The sequence below is a fragment of the Danio rerio genome, chromosome 21, assembly GCF_052040795.2.
Source record: "Danio rerio strain M-AB ecotype USA chromosome 21, GRCz13ab, whole genome shotgun sequence".
Classification (NCBI taxonomy): Eukaryota; Metazoa; Chordata; class Actinopteri; order Cypriniformes; family Danionidae; genus Danio; species Danio rerio.
The window spans coordinates 10,851,151-10,873,267 of record NC_141041.1 but is presented as its reverse complement, the minus strand read 5'-3'; the positions used below and the strand labels follow the sequence as shown (position 1 = coordinate 10,873,267).

Here is a 22,117-nt window from a genome sequence, read left to right as displayed (position 1 = left end):
TGGAAGGGCATGTGCTGTGTACATGTGCTGGATAAGTTGGCGGTTCACACTGCTGTGGCGACCCCAGATTAATAAAGGCACTGAGCTTAAAAAAATGAATGAATGAATGAATGAAAGAATGAATGAATCCGAAGGACATAGTGTTTGATCCTGCATGGGTTGAACAGTCATGTGTGGTAAAACATGTTAGAAACATACAAGCAACATTCAATGCTAGAAAAATTGTTAACATTCTACATTGTAAATTATACAGCGTGCAACATAAGCCATGTTTTACCACACATAGTAGCAATATGCCAACGCAGGCATATTCTAATTTAACATCTTTTACACACTTAAAAACAGGTGAATAGGGAAAAAATTCACAGTGATGCCATAGATTTCCAATTTTATTATTATTATTATTATTATTATTATTATTATTATTATTATTATTATTAAAAATAACCGTTTTTCCTCAGTGGAATATTGTAAAGAACTATTTTTCCACTCTAAAGACATATTATATATTCTAAAAAAAATAAATAATAATAATAATAATAATAATAATAATAAAGATTAACAGAAAAAGCTCTTCCTTTTTGCTTTGAATTGTAAACCCCAAACTTTCTCACCACTATTTTCATATTCTTAACAAACATTCATTCATTTAGAAATAAACTTTCTCATCATACGAAGTGAAGCTACTTCATGAAATCATGAAAATACTCTTCTGTATTTAAATAATTTGCTAAAAATTTCTTTGGAAAACCTAACACTGTTTTGTTCTTTAACCTTCATCAGCTGTTCTCCTTAATTAACGAAACTAATGAACCTAAAACCGCGTCAGCATCAGATTAGGACAATAGCGAATGTGAGATGAGGTGAAATGTGTCACAAACCACGGAAATACACACTTGTATGTGCCTTTCAGTGCTGACGACGGCAACTGAAGAAAAACAAGGGAGAAACTGACGGTTAGTATAAACTCTCACAGGGTTCAAATCATTATGTCAGCTTGTATAAATGTTATCAACGACAGCTGTTAAAAACACAACAAATCAAGCAGATTGGGCTACAATCAACAAACATAATCGAAGAAATGCTCCTGTGAAGCTCACTCAGGTAAGGTCTTTTGTGGTTGGAGCTTTTGGCTAGGTTTCTCACACATGTGCGTCTAATAAGTAATCGGGAAACTAGTTCAATGTTTTCACACGTAACGTTACCCTTTTTTGAAACCTAATTATGGTCTTTCACAGAAAAATCTCGACTATGCTCATTACTTCAGGCCAGACAGCACATGCCATTTTTCAGGTCAGCTGGTGTAGGAACTGTATAATCAATTACTTAGAAAAAAGCTTGAGAATTATTCTGAAACTCCATGGGTGATCTGATGTGATGAAGAGGATAATTTGACCTTCTTGAAATGTCGGAATCACACAGAGCAAGTGATTAATATTAACAAACTCTAACTTTTAGTGCTGACTTCAGAGAACTGGAGTGTTTACCACAGGCGTGATTTCTTTATTATTTTCAATGAATAATATAAAACACCGTTTCCCTGCATATTTGTTAACACTTCTTGCAAACAACAAATAAAAATATGTTGATTTACAGAACTTTATTATAATAATAATTTTAGTAAGAATTTTTGAAATGTCGGAATCACACAGAGCAAGCAATTAATGTTATCAAATCCTAACATTAATGCTGACTTTAGAGAAGTGGATTGTGGACCACAGGTGAGATTTCTTCATAATTATTAACACTTCTTGCAAATATCAAATTAAAATAGGGTTAGGGCAAACTTATTTACAGTTCCGAAGTTAAAAGTTTGATATTGTGTGGTAAAAGAGAAATTCTACCAGAAACTTACATTGTCCCTGAAATAAAAACATAGGCCTAAATGCAGTGAATAAATCCTATATTTTATCCCCGAAATTTCTAAATGGTTGATTTCTGTAAGTTGTTCTGTAAAGGAATATGTCATTAATTTTTTTTTTCTCAGATTTTCTTTTCTTTATTAAAAACGCTTTACAAATGTACAAACCCTGTCATTGACCTTGTCCTCAGCCCAGTAGACCCTTTTCATAATGACGTAGGCTAATTTTAATTTCCTATTTCGGCAATGCAGTGTATTTTTAGTTCGGGTGTTCTGTCAAATTGTCCTACCTTGTGAGATGGTCCTACCTCCAGAGGCGTCGCTAGACTCCACTTACTGGGGCACGTGCCCCAGTAAATGCTTTAAGATTACTTACACTGTAAAAAATTTCCAGGTTTTCACAACAAGTTACTGTAATTTTTCACAGTAAATTACATTAGTATCCCTTCACAGTATTTAACTGAAAAATTCACAGTAATATGTTGTATTCATAATTTTATTGTGAAATTACGGCAGGTAGCATGATTACAGCAAATTACTGTGAAAAGGGCTATATTTTTTGCACGTTAGTTATAGAAATTCAAACCTTTTTTAAACTCAACGTAGAAATTAATACAAATGAACTTTTAACAGATAATAACAGAATGTTATAGCCCCCAAAACGATTTGGTTACCAACATCTTTTTGATTGTACTGTACCTTTATTTAATTTTATACAGTTAACATAGAATAGGAAATAATATTTAATGAACATAACTGTGTGCTTAGCCAAAACATAATAAACTGGAATAAAAAGTAATTAATTAATGAAACCAAAGACTGTTAAACAGCCAACAATTATTTCAATGTCAGGGTAAATGTCTGCTTTAGACGGTTTCATGAGTATTGGGCACCTGTCATCGCCTGGAGGTCACTAATCTCAGAATTAAATATATATATATATATATAAATTATTATTTTTTTATCTATATAAATAAACCACAGATTAGAGTTTTAAACAACTACATTCTAGCATGAAAAACAGTTAAAACTTCATTTTCGGACGCATATAGAGCCATCGAAGACGGGGCAATTGTCCCAATGTCTAGCCTGAAGACAGGCGCCTCTCGGCGGATACATGAGTAAAGAGCGCCGTTACCGCCTGGAGGTCATAGATCTCCGCTACCGGCAAAACACACTTAAAATTACACACAATCTTTACTAACAATCCACAGATTTTAGTTTTGAAGAACTACATTCTCGCATGAAAAAGTGTTAAAACTTTATTTCATTACATATTACAAGCAATATTTATAATATTATGTGCCTTCTCATCCACCATTACAGCTTGATGCAGCTTGGTGCGAAATGAATCCTGGGAGGAAAAAATAATAATTCTCAATACACTCCAAACGAACTTTATTCTTATTGTTAAAGTCAGAGATATGTAATATTTTGAATGGCTAAGAAAATAATTAACTTTATATTTCAATCAATATATTACTCTTGCACTGCTTCGGTTCAGGACTCGTGTGACATTGAATCAGATTCAGATATTTTATCAGACGTGTTCATGAGCTCGAAGTGATCAACAGATCAACAAGCAATTCGTGTACAAGCAGTACACGAACCAAGCAATATGATGAAATATTAATGAATTATATGTTTGCGTCTTACAATATTATACAAAACGGAATCGTTTTCAGGCGAATTCGACTCTTTACTGTTCACTTAAAGGAGCCGAATTCGACTCTTTACTGTTCACTTAAAGGAGCCGATTCATTGAACAGAACTGACTCGACTCGACCGCAAACAAGCGCCATCACCACAGACAACGCCGTCGTCTCTTCACCCAACGGATTCATCCTCAGTAAGTGTTAAAATATGACTTTTGTCCGTTAAATGATTGTTGTATGTGTATTTCTGTATAGTGCATGTCATTTAACAGGAATTTACCGAGTACTTTAGTTGTACTCGCACGGACAGGGTTTAAGCGCGCCTTTTTTTAAAGCAAGAAATTAACGACGCCAGATGGTGATTGTAGTGTTTTCTGAGGTATTAGCATAACGTTAAAGTTAGTTCCTGAAAAAAGAAAGGGAATTTTCTTTAATTAACTTCTTGTTAACTGCATTTTCTGTTTCAGTACAAGACTGAAGTAAAGGTGAAACGACTATAACGTTAAGGTAAGCTCTGACCTTCACTTAAGTTAACGTTACGGTTAACTGTTAGTGACCATCATGTATGTTAATTTTGTTCACTGTAACGTTAAGTTAGTTAAATAAACTAATCTCATTATGAAACAAGTCTTAACTGTTTTATTAAATGAGGCTTATAATACAATTCAGTTGTATTCTTTTAAACTAACACTAACACAGTACATATTGTATATTTCTCACTGGTGTTAATGCAGTGCTAACATTTACTAATGAGAACTAACTTAATTGTATATTGTCACTAACTGTAGATTTTATTTTTTGGTGTTCAGGTGTACCTGATAATAGCTAAAGTGTGAGGTGAGTAAATTCTGAGCACACAAATATAACCTAAATTCATTATCACAATCTAAACCTATATATATATATATATATATATATATATATATATATATATATATATATATATATATATATATATATATAGAGTGTGTGCGTGCGTGTGTTAGGTTGAGTCTTATTCTACTCTTATTATATTCAAATTTTTTTACAGCCACTGATGTTGAAACACTGATGCTACCAATCAACCCTTGCTTGATTATTAAAGGTAATGTTGATGCCTTCCTCATTTTTATTAGATATTTAAATGTCAGGTTTTTCACAGATTTGTTGTGAGCAGTTTCTTGTACAAACTCTTTTTCTTCTTCCAGAAGTTCCACCAGTACCTCCAGTAGTAGTAAATATTAGACAAAGATTTTTTAAACTATAGTTTTTATTTTTATTAGCAATTTTACTGGGCATGTGTGTTTGTTTGCTTGGTTTTTAATAGGCAGAGCATGGAATGTCAACTTTTTTTCTACAAACAAATTTAATTATTCACAAACACCTCTAATTTAATCCTTCTTTCCCCCTTTTAGTCTTATTCCTTGGAGGGTCGAGTGGTCATGGGACCTCACCTGGATTTCACAACTGACTTTGAATCTGGTCTGAAACTGAAGTATGCTGAAGTTGCCTTTTGCACTCTGGAATTTAAGGTAATGTCTACAATAAATATTGTAACTGAGGGCTTGTTTTAGGGGGGGTTAAACAAGGAATGTATAGGAGCACAAGTCATGACTCCCCTTGTCCCCTTGTTATAAAGGGCCGTGTTGCAGACACAAATTGTTTGTCTGTGCTGGAGACCAGAGGGAAAGCTGTCTTTAAAAGGATGGGGCTCTTATACCATATGTGAAGTTACCTATTCAGGTGAGTGGATTACATGCAAGTCATTGCAAATGCATAAATAGTGGGAAATTTTTACTGGGCAGCACAAATTAAGTGAAACTCAAAAAACGTTGAAAAATATTTGGAATATTTGCAAAAAACTTGATTGAAATGAATACAACACAAGTGCTGTATCACTTCAATCAAGTTTTTTTTTGCAAAATTTTCCTAATATTTAAATCATAAAAAATTAGCTTGATGCAAGAAACATCCTGCTAGTATTCAAGAGCAAGTGCTGTGATGCATGTGTTAACTTTGCAATAAGTGTGAACCCAGCATTAGATTATAGTCTGTAAACAGAAGATGTAAATCAAATCAACTGTTTTAAAATGCTCTGCCTAGGTCATTAAAACCACTATTTGTTGTTGAACTGTTCTTGATTGTGTGTTTGTGATGGAAATGCTTTTCAGATGTTTTTGTTTAAATAATTGCAGTTTGACTGAGCTACAGTATTGTCAGCATGTTCAAACTGAGCTGACAGAAATTTTGCTCTGTAGTGCAGCAGTAGTGTCCCAGTAGTGTTGTATGAAGCTAACTGTTTGTCTGCCCTTTTGCTTATAGGTGCTTTTTGGGCACCAGTTTGGAGATGGGAGACAGACGAAGTCAAAGAAGCAGAGAAGACACATCAACCAGCAAGTGTGTAAAATTATCAGGAAAATGATTGACCTTGAATAGACGACTGCCTAATTTAGCAAGAAGTTTTGTCTCTCTCTCTCATGTGTATATATATATATATATATATATATATATATATATATATAATGAGAGACAGAGAGAGCGCACTCTGAAGCACTGCTTTTTATATGTATGCTACATATGATGTCAGATTTTTTTATGAATATGTTCTTATAGTATTTTTTGAGGCTTCACCTTCACCTTTTGAAAGTTTTCTGAAATGTTTACACAGATGTCATTAAGCTGTTAAATAAATCTGTAAAATGTATGTGTGTTTGTTTTTATTTTGATTTTAGAGTCTTCTCAGATCACCCAAAAATGAAGATTCGGTCGTCATTTACGCATCCTCAGGTTGTTTGGACACAAAGAGGATTATTTGATATTTTTATTCCTGTGTTTAACAAAAAAACATTTTTAACAGAGCTGGAACAACCTGAGGGTGAGTAAATCAAGATAGAATTTTCATTTTTGTGTGACCTAAAATTGCTTTGAAATTTTACAGCACCAAACTGTTAAATTACAGTAATCCGGGATATAATTGTAACTGTACAGTTAAATCAGGTATTTAAACTGCAACCTACTGCTAAATCACAGTAATCGTTTTGCAAATTCACAGTAAAATATAGTTAATTCTACAAGATAATACTGTGAAATCACAGTAACAGACTTTATTATCTACTGTAAAGTTACAATATATGGTTGTAATTTCACAATAATTTAATGTGACAAAACCACAGTAAATTACTGTGAACTACCTCACAATAATTTACTGTGAATTTACATACAGTAATTTACTGTGAAAGTAATGCAATTATTAGCCAGTAATTTACTGTGAATTTAAGGTCAAATTTTTTACAGTGTATATGTAGGTGTATTTATTAAGAGTGGAAATCCCAGAATAAAGACGTTAATCTCTATGTGCAACCAAACCAACACTGATGAAAGCAATGCAGTTTACGGTTGTCAAAAAGCAAACTGAGCATGTGCGCAGAAAAAAAAAACATAGCCTCCTATGTACCTCCAGCGCACCTCACACACACCGCTTCTGCTTGACGCTGACGCGCTGCTCTGCTCTCCTCCCGATCCGGTTTTGAACTTGCACACTGAAAAAATAGCCACGCCGCTAATGCGTTGAGCTTTGCAAGTCGACAAAACAAAGTTTAAATAATATGATGGTTATCTTACTTTTACTGCATGGCTCCTGTCCTGATAGATTTTTTGGTATGAAGCAGAAAGGAGGGATGAAGTCAGGGAGGTTAGACTTAATAAACCAAATTCTCGGCCTTGAGTTGGGTAAAACCACACAAAACAGATAATTCTATAAAACATCTTTTTTGTTCTCTATTGAATTTTCTATAGAGTTTATTCTTATAAAATTAATATTCATGCAAAAAAAAAAATCTTAAATTATCTTAGCATCATTCCAGTTTTGTCTTTAGATTGTTTTCCAGTTGCATTTAGGAATAATTTCTGTTATTTATTTAAAAACAATAATTGTATAATAAAAATAGTACTCATTTATTTATCATTTTTAATTAATTGATTTAGAATTAATTGATTTATTTTATTTTGGAGGGGTGCTGTGCCCAAAGCTTTATATCTAGCAACGCCTAGGCCTAACCTTTAAAATTTTGCTACCAGTGTTAATTTTACTGTGAAGTAGTGTGATTTGAAGCTGTAATATCGCCCTAACCTCTTTAATCCCTAACCCCAACATCAGAATAATTTGAATACAGTGTTTGGTAGCATAATCTGATGGGTAAGATAAAACATCAGGACAGGGTTTTACCTTTGAATGAACGGGAGACTTTTCTGGATAATGTACAACTGAAAATATTAACATTGCACATTCTGATTTAACAATATTACAGTATTGGGCATGTGTCTTAATGTTTCTCTTTCAATGCTGAACTGCTGAGTTTGAAAATGATTGTGTAAATTATTAAGAATCGAAATAAGGTGTTGTTTATCAAGAAAAATATGTTTGCAACCTTTTCACTTATCAATTAGTTTTATTTAATTAAGTTTTTTTTAATTAATAATTAATTTATTTTACTTTGATACTGCTATGAATATAGATTTATATTATTTATTATAACTAAATGTTCCAGCATGAGTAAAACTCATTATGAAATCTTCACATATACCTGGTAAGTAATCTATAAATGCAATCAGTTTCATCACTTCATATTTACTGATGTATTAATGTTTTGTTCAGTTTCTCCATTTAAATTAAGTAAGACAGAGTCCTACTGCCACCTAGTGGGTGGATTTAATTTGATATTTGCACTACTTTTTAGTTAATAATGTGACAAATTAGGAGGTGTGGTGGTGCAGTGGGTAGCGTTGTCACCTTACAGCAAGAAAGTCGCTGGTTCAAGCCTGGGCTGGGTCATCTGGCATTTTTGTGTGAAGTTTGCATGTTCTCCCCATGTTGCCGTGAGGTGCTCTGTTTTCCCCTACAAGTCCAAAAACATGCTTTACAGGTGAATTGGGTAGGCTAAATTGTCCGTAGTGTATGTGTGTGAATGAGAGTGTATGGGTGCTTCCTATATGGGTTGCAGCTGGAAGGGCATCTGCTGTGTAAAACGCATGCTGGAATAGTTGGCGGTTCATACCGCAGTGGTGACCTTTGAAAGAGACTAAGCTAAAGGAAAATGAATGAATGAATCATTTTGCTATTTTTTTCAATAGCTGAATATACATATACACTGTGTATGGAATCTAAACAAATTTATCACCGCACTTGAAGATAGACTCTGTAGCACAATTATAAGGCATGCAAACTCAAGAAAAGATGACAATTAATTTCAAGGTCAAAGGAGTTTATTTTCAGTCACATACAGATATTTATATTACATACACAGTACCGTTAAAATGTCGGGTGCTAACAGCAATTCATAGTGCTGTTGAAATCTTTAATTTTCATTTAAACGTTTTCAAATGTTTTTTTTTTTCTCATCTTATCTTGCATTTGTTGAATAGTTTGATTTAAATAACAGCCTGGAGCGGGAGGTGTGAAAATGGTTAAAAAGCACTGCGTGAAGAACCACGGTCTCCATCTGAAACTCTCCACAGAATGGCTCACTGACAGCACAGATAGAGGCTTAAAAATAACATCCGAGTCAAACTGAAACCGTAAAGATTGAGTTGAACATCACCGTTAGACTCGTCACATTATCTAGCACACGCTGTCAATTCATGATTACAAAAAACAACCCGTTATTCAACCACACTTCAAGAGACGCGTTACTGCGCTACTGTGATCTCTGACACTGAATAACCTTAGAACAAATAAATGGCAGGAAAATAAAGATATGGAAGGAAGCCCCCAAAAAACGAAGAAGAAAAAGAAAAAACGGGAAAAGGTTGGAAAAAAAGTGTAGGATTATGGAAAACTGAAGGATGGATGAGTAGGGAGAAAGGAGGAAATTTAAAAGGAAAGAGAAGGAAAAGAGAAAGGAAAAAGGTAAACAGAGTTAATAAAAAGGGATGGAATGGAAAGGCTGGTGGAAAAAAATTAATGAAGGAAGGAGGACATTTAAAAGGAAAAGAGTAAATAGAGAATAAAAAAGGATGGGAAGGAAACAGCAATGAGTAGAAAGATGGGAGGAAAAATAAAAGAAAATAGGAGGACATTTAGGAGGAAAGGAAACAGCAGAAAGAATGGAAGCATGGGAAGAAATAAGAAGACAGAAAACATAAGAAGGAAGGAGGAAATTTAAAAGGAAAGAGGAGAAAACGGGTAAGGAGAGAAAGATTAACAGAGATAACAAAAAAAGGGTAGAAATGAAACCGCAAAGTATGGAAGAATAACTGAACACTAAAAAATGAGAACATGGAAGGAAAAAAGGAGAAAAATTTAAAGGAAAGAGGAAAAAACAAAGAAAATAAAAAGGTGAAAAGAAAACAGCAGAAAGAATAGAAAGACGGAAGGGAATAAATGAAGGGAAGGCAGATAGGAGGACATTTAAAAAGAAGAAAGGAAACCGTAGCAAGAATAAAAGTATGGGAAGAAAAAAGAACACATGAAGGAAGGAGGAAATAAGTAAGGAAAGGAAGAGAAATGGGCATAAAAAAGATGAATATGAAACCGCTGAGAGAATGGAAAGACTGAAAAAAAATCAATAACGATGTAAGAAAAGAGAAATGATCCATTCAAAAGAGAAAAATGAAGGAAAAGAGTAAAGGTAAATGGTATGAAAAGGATGTAAAGGAAACAAGAAACATACAGGACAAAAAAAGGAAGGAAGGATTTTGTAGATGAAATGGGAGGAATAGAGTAAGTGAAAGAGACATGACACTAATCTCATAGCAATTCATAACTTTAAATCAGTGGCTAATTCATATGAATTTGTACAATATCATTCATACAATTTGCTCATCCCCCAATGACGGTAGGGTTTAGGGCAGGGATGGGCAAACTTGATCCTCGAGGGCCGGTGTCCCTGCAGAGTTTTGTTCCAACACTAGTCAAACACAGCTGAACATGCTAATCAGTGTCTTTAAGATCACAAGAAATCTATAAGCAGGTGTGTTTGATTAGGGTTGGAGCTAAACTGTGCAGGACACCGGCCCTCCAGGACAGAGTTTGCCCACCCCTGGTTTAGGGGCAGGTTTTGGTGCCACGCCTTTTTTTTTTAAATCATACATTTTTGTAAGACTGAACTGAATTCATACGAATTTGCCACTAAATTGACAACGTAAAAACGTTTTCTCATGAGATCAGGCTGGACATGAACAGGAATATAGAAAAGGAGGAGTAAAGGGGAGAAAGGAAATAAAGTAGGACAGCGGAACAAAATAAAGCAGGTTGCACAGCGCATGCCTCATCTTTTCATTAGATTATATCTATATGTTGCTAAGCATCACAAACATATCGTCACCTTAGAATTATAAGGTTCTGTCAAAATTGAGTTATTGACATATTATTGAATGACAATGTATTTACATTATGTGATGTTCTTTTATAGGTTGTTTACATTTTAGGACAGCTTTCTTTGTCTTTTAGCCGGAATGCTCCATTGACAGTGGGACAGAAACACAAAATCAAAGTCAAGTTATAGAAAGCAATAATTTTACTTTCCTAAGCCTCAGCATATTGTTACAACACCAAATCATATATATTTTTGATTGTATTTCTTGAAAAGTATTGCTTGAATTATCTATCTGCTAGATGAACCCTTATAAATGAATTTTTAAAACTAGAAGGTTCTATCTGCAGTTGCCCTGTTTTATTTACCCCAGTTTTCAAATTTAAGAGAATTTTGATGATTTACATTTAGGGTCTCTGTCATTGTTAATGTGTAAAAGAGAATTGTTACACACATATTGTTTGCTGTATATGGAATACAAAAACCTTAAAGCTCATTATTTCAAAATCAATTACAACGCAGATAGAACCTTATAATTCCAAGGCGACGATGTGGCGAATGGTGATGCTGGTGTGCGCGTCCTTATAGAAAATTTCAATTCTAAAAATCGGGGCATGGCACTTTACGTCCAGTGTGTGACCCTGTTTAAAAGTGAAACAGAAAGGAACAAAAGAAAGAATGGGGAAGGAAGGAAAGGAACAACAAACAGGGAAGAAGGAAGGTGGGAAGGATCAAGAGGTTAAATAAAATAAAATAAGAATGAGCTTGGGGAGGAAAAAAGAAAGAGAAAAGGATGGTAAAAAAAAAACAAAGTATACATAAAGAAAGTCAATGATCATATGGTCTGTATTGCTCTGTGTTTTTCTTTGATTGCAGTGACACATTAAGTCATCAGCTCTATATTGTTGTGCAGTTTGTTTGGATGTAAATACCCATTTCATACTAAAACAGAACATTCAAATAGCTTCATTTCAAACATAACATGACAGATGTGTTTACCGAGACATGCATTTATTTGATGAACATTCAAGACTGGATAATGAACATGTTCATTTTAAACTGGACTTATAACAGATTTAATTAAAACCCGGGAATATTTTACAACTCTTCCTCATAAGGCCATTATCTCCACCAGTCAGATTGAGTTTAAATGATAACACATTAAGTTTCCAAATATTAACTTCCTGCTCACAAACCCATACTTTTACAAGACGAAGTCAAACTTAACAATACTGCCATGTTCGTTCAGTAATTTACCCACAATGCCATTCCACGGTAAACACTTTTCTGTGTTTGGGTCACAGGTTTATAATGGATTCTGGTTTCAGAAGCCACACTATTTTAAAATTAGCCACTTTCACACACTTGTAAATTGCTGTTTAGGGATTGAGTGAACAACATGTTTTTAATAATAAAGATAGTAATAATTTGAAAGTGAATGTAAACTATGAGTTTGTTGTTACAGTATGTGTGAACAGTATCGGATTATGGAGTTTGATCATGATAATGCACCAACAATGTATAAGTGGATGCATTTGAAACGATAATGTTTTACCATACATAAACACAAAATATCAGGTTTATTTATAATTTACAGATAGATTGTTGTTTAAAGATTGTGCGCAAATAGATTCTTTAGAAAATATTTTACTTTAGAAAATTAATTCTGACAATTTTCTGGTATGAGAAGTTAATGTTAATGATAACTACAATGTTATTGTGAACAAAAAGTGGCATTATGAAAGGCAATCAGTGCCAACTTTTTGACTGTGAATTCTGATCATGCTCAGTTTGACCATGCCACCATCTAAGCAAGCACAGCAGCACAGTAAATTGCTGTATTTTAGATTTCCACACAATTCCTTTATGTTGTTTCAACACAAATATATTGTTAACTTAATTGTTTTAAGTTCAATCCACTTAAATTTGTAAAAAGCAGATTGAACGAGCAACAAAAGCCATTTTTTAATGCATGCAAACATCAGATGCCAGGTTTATTCATAAAGGATATTCTATACTTACATATGCAACCATCAGAGGTTATATCGTTTCATAAAAATTGTACCTCAACACAGTTCAATTTTATTTGCGTCTTTGCATTCCAAAGAAAACTTAAAGTTTTGATGCTTGAATGTGATTAAACTGTATGTTTACATTGTCAAATTTTACACATTTTGTCCCAAATTGCCTTCCATATTGAATTACTGTTGCCAAACGTGTTTTACTGTTTAAACTGTTTAAAGTAAGCTCTCATGCTTTCTAAGAAAGCACAAAAGCCAGTTAAATTGCTGTATTTTAGACTATTTTTGCATTTCTGATGATTCAAGAAATATGATCTCATTTTTACTCTATACAAACATCATGTTTATTCATGAAGAGCATTCTATACTTGCATGTACATATGCAACCATCAGACATATTATGTTGAGGTACAATTGTTATGAAACACACTTAAACTTTCTTTGCGTGTTTGCATTCTAAGGTAAACTAATTGTAAATTCGATTAAATAGTTTACATTGTCAAATTTAAAATAATTTTGTCCCCAATTACCTTCCATATACACTGAAAAAATATATATTTCTGCAAAATTGTTGCAAACAATTTGTATGGTTTGAATTTAAACAAACAATTCAATGTTTATCTTTTTTTTTTGTTTAAATTCAGCCCAAATATATTGTTTACAACCCCTTAACTTAAAAAAAGGAAATCCAAAAAATTATCTTAGCATAGCATTAGTTGCTGAACATGTTTTCCTGTGCCTAAACACTTTACAGTGCACTTATCTGCTTTTTAAATGATTTAAAATATGCTGTACAAAAATGTATCACTCATCTTTAGTTCATTTTCTCTGTGATTTATTATTCGTTACTACAGTATCTGTGGTTTTATAGCAATACCCCAAATTATACTGAATTTAACATATGCTTTACCTACAGCCTTTCAAAGTACACTCCGTTTGATAGCATGCACAAACATGCATCTGACATATGAAGTGTAGAAAGATTTATCCATTAAAAATGGACACTCGTTCACAAAGTGGTGAATACAATCACACATTGTTTGATTGTTAGAAAAATCAGGCTGTTCATATGTGAAGTGTCTGTATACTAAGCTAATGATGCAATAAAGCTCACCATACGATATATATATATATATATATATATATATATATATATATATATATATATATATATATATATATATATATACACACAATTTAAAGTATAATTTGGGCTTAAAACGGATAGTTCATGCAAAAATGAAACTAACTTTAAAAGTATTGTTGTTTTCTATCAATTTGAATTGGTACAGATTTTCATCTTTCTTCAAAATATCTTCCTTGTTGTTCAACAGAAGAAATAAACTTGTAAAGGTTTGGAACCATTTGAGGAAGAGTCAATAGAGAGTATTTTTTTTGTGTGTGTGAACTATCCCTTCAACTATTATACAACATTTATACATTATTATGCACACATTATGCCCATCAATCAAAGTTGTCAAAATGGACAGGTAAATAAATAATAATAATAATAAGAAGAAGAAATAAGAAAACTGCACAATGTTAATGCTAATTTCCATGGTTGATTTCTTAGAAAAATAGTATTTTGTAATGATGTCTAAATCGTATATTTTTATATAAGGTTTTTAACTTTTGTATTTTTATAGAATATTATAGTGGAGACAGGAAAGCAGATAGAGAGGCAAAAAAATCAGCAAAGTCTCAAGCTGGGACTCGAACTAGGGTCTACATATTGACACATGCTGTGTGTCAACATACTAACTACTAGGCTATCAGCGCCAATATGTTAATTGTATCTTAAATTTTTTTTTAATTACAGAGCAATTTTGCTTAAGTCTAGTAATTTTATGGCAATTTACTGGCTTTAATGTGTGAAAGTGGCTAATGTGACGAACACAAACATTCAGAAACAGCTATCAGAAGCCATTCTGACTTATCAATCCCCACTTATAATTTTATTTAAAGCACCGTGGAAGAAATGCACACCCCTGGGCTGAAATCTGACTCATTTTAACCGCTTTCATGGGGAAAAAAAAAGTACTGTTTGAGTTAATAGATCAAGATAATGTTTCATAACTGGTGCAAAGTTTCAAAATGGACGATTGCGCTAATGGATTTGCCAAAAATTAACCCTGTGCGAGAAAAATAACCTGAATATAAAATGCAAGAAGACCTTGTTGTCCATCTATCCTAAAATGAAATGCGATCGACTTGGATACACAACATAACGGTTTACAATTAGAATTGATTTCTAACAATTGAAATACAAAAGCTACCTTTACTATACTGTACGAGTCCACCCTGTTGAAAAAAAAAAACATCAGCAGCCATATTGAATTACAGAGCCTGGAGACCTCCCACAAGCCCTCTCTGTTTTCTGAAGATGATGTGCATTATTATGTTGATTGTTACAGTGAAAATTTTGGGAATCCCATGGTTCATGCACATATATAGGGCATTTAAATGGCTTTTGATTATCAAAATTCTGAGGTTTTATGTTTAAGCATAATAAAGCAGCACCTGAATGATTTCATATTCAGCTCTGTCAGATGAACGGTTAGAATATGTAATTAAACTCAATAAATATGATAACTGTGTGCGACTGATTTCAACTTAACACAAAAAGCAAAACCTGTGCATATTTCAGCATGTTCTCGCTGGATCTGATTATTAACATGCAATGCCATACCAATGTGCCACTGAAAAACAAAACTAATTTCATAGACAAAAAAAAAAGAGAGTGATGATGAGTTAGAAAACGAGAGCTTAGTTACATAAACAAACCCCAAAAATGAATGTGCATTTCATTCCCTTTATTAAAATGCTTAGTACACGGATCAAATACAGGTACAAAACAAAAACGGTACAACTTAAATATTATATGTTCAAATTACTGTGTACTTCATAATGGTTTTTTCCAATGAGGCTAAACTTTACCTAGTACTAAAACATCAGCCATGTGTGTTTGAAAGTTGAAACTACATTATTTGACTTTTTCAAAATGTAAAGGGGGGTTACATTGCAACAAACAGTGACCACAATGTGTGTTTGGACACTTTAGACACATTTAAAAACGTATGAATCAATATAACAAATTGAGAAACAGTTTAAAGATGCTAAATAAATGGCTTAAAATTAATGTATATGGACACTTTGTGGTTGTTTTGTCATTTTTTATTTTATTTTATTTAATGTCTTGACCTTTTTAATTGTGACATAAATATCCAAATACTATTTGAAGCCACTGTAAGACTCAGATCAGATGAGTGTAGAAATATTACCCCAGGTGCCTCTTTACACATAAAGTGACATTAAATCAGACACTTGGATCTCTACACTATAGGAAATCTATATGAAGAGGAAATTATGGGACTTGATAAACAGACCTGACACATCCGACACCACCTGGATCACCTCTGGCAAGCTGCTTTAACATTTAACCTACAGTACAAACCATCCTAGAATTGGCTTTCATGCCAGTAGTTTTTATACTAGCAGAATCTTTTCCATTAATTACTAGTGTTTATTCATTCAATACTAGTGCTTATTCTTTAGGTACTAGTGTTTATGCTACAGAATGGGGTATATGCACACAGACTTTTAATTTTCAGTCAGCCAGCCCATATGCTTGTGGTCTTCCCATTACAAAATCGCCACTTTTAAGATCTGATTTCTTTAAAAATAAATGATCTTCACTGTCTGATAAATTGATGATATAACGTGGGTTTCAGAATGTAAAAGAAGCACTGCATTAAACTCCATTTTCCCTGCCATGTCTTTGAAATATGAAAGTTTATTGTACCCCAGTATTTTCAATAGAGTTTCTGCACTAGCCTGCTGCTACTGACGGCGCTAGCATTTACATGGACTTTATTCTTATTTTAAGCTAAATAAATGCTTAAGTCTATTTAACTGATTGTATTTAATTATTTTACAACATTGATGACGTAAAAGGAAGCTTATGAAGTTGAAATACTCCTATTAACCTTTCGCTGGATTTTTTTGTTGGCTGAAATGACCTAGCTGTGCATACTGTATATAGCCCAGCTTAGTAAGTAAAAATATATGTTGGCTTCTAGGAATCCTATAGTTAAGAGAACCTAAGAAATAATTACTAGTGTTTAATAAATTACTGCAATGTAATGAATAATACTACTATGTAATAAAAAATAAGAACTAGCATACATATAATTTGTAAAAGTGTCTAATAAAAAGTAATATGTGCCTATAGAGTGAAGGAACTATTTGTATGCAAAAACTTGGACACGTTTGGGCAAATTAGCACTTACAAATTTACTTTGAAGAGATGGAATTAAACTGACTTTTTGGTTAAATGAAATAAGGTCTGTGGTAAACTCAAACTCAAGATACTTTCACGTTTTATTCTACTACTTTAAACACAAGTTACACCTCCTCATTACTTTTAAAGCTTTTAGTTTCCTTTACACGGTTTCTAATAAGTTGCTAAGTTGCTAAACTCGGCAATTTCATATATAAAATATAGTGTGGATTAATATTCATCCAAAAATGAACCTGACAAGCTATCGGAAATATTTCAGTGGTAACGTAGAAGGCTAGTTACCTTTGTGTAGTTAGTTTAAAGCCTAAGGTTAGCTTTTTAGTGCTTGCGCTTAAATTTTTAATTTCAAAAGTCATCAATTTTATATTATGTTGTAAAGGTTATCTTGATGGACAACACGTGTAAGTATAATGAACTATGCTTCAAAAAGCCTGTGGGAAAGTTCTATAGGGGGTTTTATTAATAAAACCAGTGTAATGCTAACAGCCAATTGGCCTACAAAGTGATGTGATAGTTCCTTCACTCTATTAGCATCAATTAAATAACAACCAGTGAGTCCACATGAACCGGAAGTTGCTGAGACTTTTATTTCAGTATGTTCATGTACTTCTGACTTTAAACGGAATATTGAGTAGGGTTGGGGATTTGTTTTGCACATCATTCCCTAATAGTAAACTAACAGTAAGAGGGGCGTGGTTAAGAATATTGTGGTGGAAGTCATCAAACTAACATTATCAGACAAGGGTGCAATAAGGCGCAAGACGTGTTTGGTGTGATGTGTTGCTATTCTCAGACCAACGAAACTGTAATTTTCACATTTTGCACCACGTTGTTAAATAGCAAATCCATTTGTGCCACTTTGTGGACTCATGAGTGTGTCAGTTTAGAAAGGAGGTGTGTTGAGGCGCATTGTTGGTGCGTTGCTATTTTGAGGAATTAAAATAGACTGCGCAATAGACCAGCTGAAACTGGTTGGATATCTCATTTTCTTTGACCCTACTTCGATGTTATTGTTCATTTATTCATTTGCTGGAAATAAGAACTGAATTTAGAAATAGTTTTCAAACAAATCTTTGCGCTTAACAAATTAAATTAAATATGTATGCTAATGAATGTCTTCAGTGCAGTGCTTAAAAGGTAAGAAAAGGAGTAAAGAAGAAGTAAAGAGGCCGAATGGAGGAGGCTCATTCTTTATCGTCACAATGCAAATGGTCTGTTTAACTGTTTTCTCACTATAAAACGTTCAGTTTTCTGTCTTTAAAATAGCCAAAGTAAATTCAGACAAGTCCTTAATGCTTTTGAACCATGCGCTTTAGACTTTGCGCCTAGATCGTTAAAATCGAGCCCAAGGAGCGCCACTCCAAATGCTAAGCAAATGGTCAGACTTTGATTGAAGTTTACAAAACATTTTTTTTCACCTAAAGAATAACAATGTGCGCTAGCAAAAGCAACATTGTAAATTTCGATTTCACCAGGACTTTAAAACAAACATCTATTGAAGAAGTATCTTTTTAATAAAATAATAAGCTCTATTAGCTGAAGAATAACAACTAATTAATGGATACTAGTATCTAAAAAGGGACCGGTGTACAACGGGGAATTTTTTTTTCCAGTACAGTTAATAGTTTAAATGTAAAAACAGCTTGCCATACCCGTCACATTCACTGTATTCATGCTTTCTAAGAGGAAACTGCATTATTTCAAAGGCACTTCCCAAATCCGACAATAAAGAGGATTAATAAATAAACTCCTGCTGTGGAAATTTAGGTAGTAAGCATGTCGATTCCCAACACAAAAACATGAGTTTTGAGATGAGATTTAGTTTGCGTGGATGCAAACGAGGAACAAAAAAAGTGAAAATGAGGCGCATGCTCTCGACTTGCGTTCGTCACACACCTTTCAAGTGTGAATCACAGCATGCAAGGCTGCAGAAAAGAGGGTGAGTTTCACAAACACGAAGGCAGAAGTCAGAGAATGACAGCGACAGTGCTTGTACACCCCAATGGCTTCCTGTTAAGCAGCCTTACTTCCTGTCACCTTTAAATGTTATATAAACACGGTTCTTTATATTCGTATATATACGAATAACATATATGTTATAATTAGCTTAATTACTTTTTTTTTTCTCTGACCATGCAAGACTACAGGCAAAAGGGGAACGGGTGTGTGATGTGGCAAGGTGTGCAAATACTCCCTCTACTGGCCGTCAGTCCCACTCACAGCTGTACACAATTACATATATACAAAAGATAGGGGGCGCCATTGTACATGTTATTCTACCCTACGAGGAACACACCAGCCACCCAAAACCAGCACATCATGGCAAAAGACAAGGGGGTGATTGAATATTGTACAGTGCTCGTTAAAATTAAAGCCCACCCTGCCACATCGAGTGAAGCACAGAAAACTGCAAGGTATTAGATATCAGCCAGTCAATGTACATTTTACAGATAATTCCTTTTTTCATCTTAAAGTTGATCTGTTTTGGATGCCGTCCCTGCTGAAGAAAAGAAATGGAAAACTTCACAGAAAATTTCAATGGTTTCCAGTAGCCTATAGACACCATTAAAGCAATTACAAGCCATCAAATTGTAACCATTAAAACCACATTTTTAAATGTTTTTAGTGTTTTGGAACACATTCCATTAGGATTTATTGGTTTTAGCATGTCACCAATAGAAAGCAAACAAAAAAGGACCCACAATTTCCATTAAAACCAATATAATTTCCATTATACCCACTAGAAAACCATTATAATTTATTTTTGTTCTTTTTTTTCAGCAGAGATATGAGGGGATGCAAAGCAACTAGTGGAGAGTCATAAATATACATATTCAGACATTTCTTTGAATGAAAATGCAAACATTATTATTTTTTGACGCATATATTGTTTTCATCTGGAGGTTTTGTGTGGACTTGTTTTCAGCCGTTCACCTTCTGAAGAACATGGGGTTGCGCAGGCAGGCGGTTAGTCACCTGCAGCACCCCAGCGGGCCGGCCGAGGTCTCCAGGCTGCTGTCGGTGTCGGAGGCCAGGGTCTGGTCGGTGGACATGGAGGAGATGTCGTTAACGGAGGAGGACGGGGGGAGGCTCTCGCTGCTGTTCACGGCTGCACCTGCGCTAAGGGAAGTAACGGGGGGAAAACGGTTACAACGAAAAAGAGTTGCGAGGCCACAGTGCCCTCTACAGGGCGAAGATATATTACAAGCAGAAACCTTCAAAGGGGTCATATGAGATTTCACGTTTTCCTTTGTCTCTGCAGATCTGTTATGAGCAAGAGCAGCTTGTAACACTTCAAAGTCTCAAAAACTAAGGTGTTAAACCCAAAGAGATGCTCTTAAAAGAATTAAAGGGATAGTTCCCCCCAAAATTTACAACTTTAATCATTATTTACTCATCAGGTAATAATTGTAGTTAGTTTTTTTCTGTTAAACAAAATGTTGGAACCCATTAACCATTGACATCCAATTATCACTTTAAGATTAATCCAAAACATGTAATTCAAACACAAATCTCCACAAATCCCTGATGAAAGGTGTAACTTTTATTCTCACTGTAATATTGTTGCTCCCGCCACCATTTTGTGGAGATGCTGTGTGTTTGGTTGTAAAATTAAAAAGTTAGGGCAGAGACAAACAACAATAGCGTACAGTATGTAAAAATTTAAACCCTGTAAACGCATTGATTTGCATTAAATACTTTTAACTAATGCTCTTTTTTAACAACATCATATGACCCCTTTAAATATAAAAAAGCACAGTAACAAAATGTGTACAAATATCCCACAAGGATGGAAGTTGGTTCTTTAAGGGTGGAGTCCATGGATTTGGTCTGAGGTGATGTTTTACAAATTATAAATCATAATGAACACTTTATCCTGATTTATTTGGTCCCACTTCTATATTAGGTGTTTCAGCTACTTTAGTATTTTGTATTCTGAAGCACTGCTCTCATGAAGTTGCAGGATATGATTAACGCAGATAGGATCTGCAATGAAATGATAGGACCACAGGAATTAGCTGAAGCTGTATCTACATGCTGGTATTTTTTTCATAAGTGCATTTTTATTAATTAATACAGATGATTCATTTAAATGTTAGTACATAGCATTTAAATCATTTAATATAAAGTTGGTAACTCTAAAAATACTAACCCTAACTATTCATTTCATGAGGAAAAATGCTTCCATCTTGCGTATCAATATGCATTATAACCCATATTATAATGTAATGAAAAAAATTAAATAAAAAAAGGACACCTACAAATATCCTTACAATACAATAATATCCTGAGGATATATATACTTTGTTTTTCTATACCATTTTGAGTTTTTTAATATAGCTATTTGTGTTTTATACCAGTTTCGACAATTTGTTGATGTATACAGTTGAAGAAAGAATTATTAGCCCCCTTCGAATTTTTTTCTTTTTTAAAAAATATTTTCCAAATGATGTTTAACAGAGCAAGGGAATTTTCACAGTATGTCTGATAATATTTTTTTTTCTGGAGAAAGTCTTATTTGTTTTATTTCGGCTAGAATAAAAGCAATTGAATTTTTTTTTAAACACGATTTGGGACAAAATTATTAGCCCTGTTAGGCTTTTTTTTTTTTTCTCGATTAGTCTACAGAACAAACCGTCGTTATACAATAACTTGCCTAATTACCCTAATTAACCTAGTTAAGCCTTTAAATGTCACTTTAAGCTGTATAGAAGTGCCTTAAAAAATATCTAGTAAAATATTATTTACTATCATCATGGCAAAGATAAAATAAATCCATTATTAGAAATGAGTTATAAAAACTATTATGTTTATTAATGTGTTGAAGACATCTGCTCTCCATTAAATAGAAATTGGGGGAAAAATAAGCAAGCGGTCTAATAATTCAGGGGGGCTAATTTTCTTTAGGATGCTTTACAATATTATATGTGTTCATATGCATTAGTGTAGTCAGTACTGAAGCCTGGAGTGTATCTAATAACTTACAATAA

At 33.6% G+C, this 22,117-nt stretch overlaps 1 protein-coding gene and 2 long non-coding RNA genes across 50 annotated transcripts in view; 2 read left to right on the top strand and 1 right to left on the bottom strand.

Moving 5' to 3' along the window:
* Positions 1-872: 872 nt before the first annotated feature.
* LOC147831842 (uncharacterized) lies at positions 873-20,496 on the top strand. Its single transcript, XR_015520055.1, has 2 exons — positions 873-1,104; positions 20,053-20,496. It is a non-coding gene; the product is annotated as an uncharacterized LOC147831842 (long non-coding RNA).
* LOC147838780 (uncharacterized) lies at positions 4,709-5,956 on the top strand. 2 transcript variants are annotated; one of them, XR_015520038.1, is made up of 4 exons: positions 4,709-4,729; positions 4,911-5,027; positions 5,135-5,238; positions 5,818-5,956. It is a non-coding gene; the product is annotated as an uncharacterized LOC147838780 (long non-coding RNA). The 2 variants fall into 2 exon arrangements; XR_015520037.1 differs by lacking the exon at positions 4,709-4,729 and having other exon boundaries at positions 4,890-5,027.
* mapk10 (mitogen-activated protein kinase 10) overlaps positions 15,625-22,117 on the bottom strand; it is a 135,019-nt gene continuing 128,526 nt past the window's right edge. For 21 of the 47 annotated variants that reach the window (XM_087300174.1, XM_087300172.1, XM_087300165.1 and 18 more), the window contains one exon: positions 15,625-20,241. In XM_087300174.1, coding sequence (XP_087156300.1) covers positions 20,099-20,241 — 143 coding nt within the window. In that variant the 3' untranslated portion in view covers positions 15,625-20,098. 47 annotated transcript variants of the gene reach the window in all.